The 2160-nt window shown below is 36.7% G+C and overlaps 1 protein-coding gene across 1 annotated transcript in view; it reads right to left on the reverse strand.

Annotated features, from left to right (window-relative positions):
* LOC106868985 (actin-related protein 2/3 complex subunit 2) overlaps positions 1-2160 on the reverse strand; it is a 50401-nt gene that overhangs the window by 13404 nt on the left and 34837 nt on the right. The window contains exons 2-3 of the mRNA XM_052977121.1: positions 1438-1472; positions 1353-1405 (exon numbers count right to left, since the gene is read on the reverse strand). Of these exons, the coding sequence (XP_052833081.1) occupies positions 1353-1405; positions 1438-1472 (88 nt within the window). The remainder of the gene's footprint in view (positions 1-1352; positions 1406-1437; positions 1473-2160) is intronic.

Consider the following 2160-nt stretch of genomic DNA (forward strand, 5'->3'; position numbering starts at 1 on the left):
AACGAGAGAGAGAGAGCGATTGAAAGAAAGAACAATTATGTAGAGGTATGGATTTATGGTTAAGAGTTCAATCCTTCTGCATATTAAAAAAAAACAATAACGAACTTATTGCATGCAGTGTTCAGGTGCACTACAACTCATCGGAAGAAGTTGTCAAAGTGGTGGCAGGCGACAAACACAAAAAGACACACACACACACACACACACATATATATACATGACAGGCTTCTTTCAGTCTCTGTCGATCGGATCCACTCCCAAAGCTTTGGTTGGCACAGGGCTATAGTAAAAGACACTTGTGCAAGGTGTCACATAGTATGACTGAACCCACAACCATGCTTGACAACTAGTGTTGGTGTGTTTATGGCCCCACAACTTAGTGGTTCAGCAAAACAAAACAACAGAAAAAGTACCAGGATTTAAAATAAAAATAAAAAAAAACAAATATGTGGGTCAATTCGTTCAAAACTAAAACTTCTTCAAGGCAGTGCCCCAGCATGGGCTGTAGTCTAATAACTGAAACAGATAAACGATAAAACACACACACACACACACAGCTATCATGGGTTGTTCATGTGTATTTGTGTTGTGCCGAAAAACAAAATATGCCATGAAAACCATTTAAGGTAATTTCTAGAGAGAACCAAACTAAGCAGTTTCACTGATGTTCCAGTTGATCAGGACCTGCTTACCTCCCCTTCCCAATATGCTGGCAACCACTCCATAAAGAGTACTGGATGCTTTTTATGTGGCACCATAACAAGTGCACTTTTCCTGTGGCAACAATAAATTAGTCAATGAGGGGGTCTCTCAATTTATTATTGTGAGGAAGACAGGTGCTTGGAGACCAGTGGAATGTGGTTTGTAATTAGAATATTGAGGATAGCATGGACAATGTGTCTGATGAAGAAGTGATGACCCGGGTTGCAGTAAATAGGAAACTGCTTCATGAGATTAAGGGTCAAGCAACTGAAACTTTTTTTGGTCAAGCGATTGGAAAAGAGGGCCTGGAGAACCTATTGGTGACCAGAAAGATTGAATGGAAAAAGCAGTAGAGGAAGAAGGACAATATGGCTGTCACGCTTCATGAACTGGTTGGAAGAAAAAAGGCAGTAAACATTGGGAAGTGGAACTGTTACAGAAAACAAAGAACAGAGAATTGTGACAAGACATGGTTGCTCATGAGAGATGAGGATTCGAGTCTCTACATCTACACAGGAAAGTTAGATGGTTTGAAAAACGAGCTAGTTTTTTTATGGAGTTTCTCTATATGCCTCCATTGAAGTCTAATGTTGGCTCCGTACCGATTAGATAATACAGTCCTGCATTTAAGAGATGAGGAAATACAGAACTGTATTATCAAATCGGTATGGTTGCTCATGTCCGACATTCTTGACCATGGCACCTAAAAAAAACAAAAAAACGAAGACAACTTACCTGCAATGGTCATATCAATATTCTCTGCTTTAACCCTGGAAGTAACAAAAATAGAACACCATTAAAATAAAAACCAAAAACAAAACATGCATGAATACAAATAAACAAAAGTATATAAACACACACACACGTTTGTGTGTGTGTGTGTGTGTATATATATATCTGTAAAAATATGTGACACTTATTTGGTGTCATACTTTTACAGATAAATTCCTCTATTTACATAATATCGAGGTCTCTTTCTTTCTTTTGTTGTCCTTTCTATCAATATATATATATATATATATATAGAGAGAGAGAGATAGAGATAAAAAAGGATAAAGAGAACAATGGCAAAGTTAGAAATATATTTTATGGATAAAGTCTTACAGCTGTTTCAGGCAAAATCCAATGTATCCCTTCATTGGAGACAGAAATAATAGAGGAATGGATTATTATAGCTGTAAGACTTTATCCATAAAATATACTGCTAACTTTGCCATTGTTCTCTTTATCCTTTTCTCTCTTTATACATACACACGCTAATACACGACCTATGTTATAATCCCCACTCTTGTTTATACAACGAATGGGGCAAAACTAGCCGGTATACAGCACTTACTCGGTATTACCTGTATCTTTGGGTTTGGTTGGATCCAATACCCTTCTTAACCTTATATATATATATATATATATATATATATATCGTCATCATTATTTATGGTCTATTTTCCATGCTAGCAT

The sequence above is a fragment of the Octopus bimaculoides genome, chromosome 27 (genome assembly GCF_001194135.2).
Source record: "Octopus bimaculoides isolate UCB-OBI-ISO-001 chromosome 27, ASM119413v2, whole genome shotgun sequence".
Taxonomy (NCBI): domain Eukaryota; kingdom Metazoa; phylum Mollusca; class Cephalopoda; order Octopoda; family Octopodidae; genus Octopus; species Octopus bimaculoides.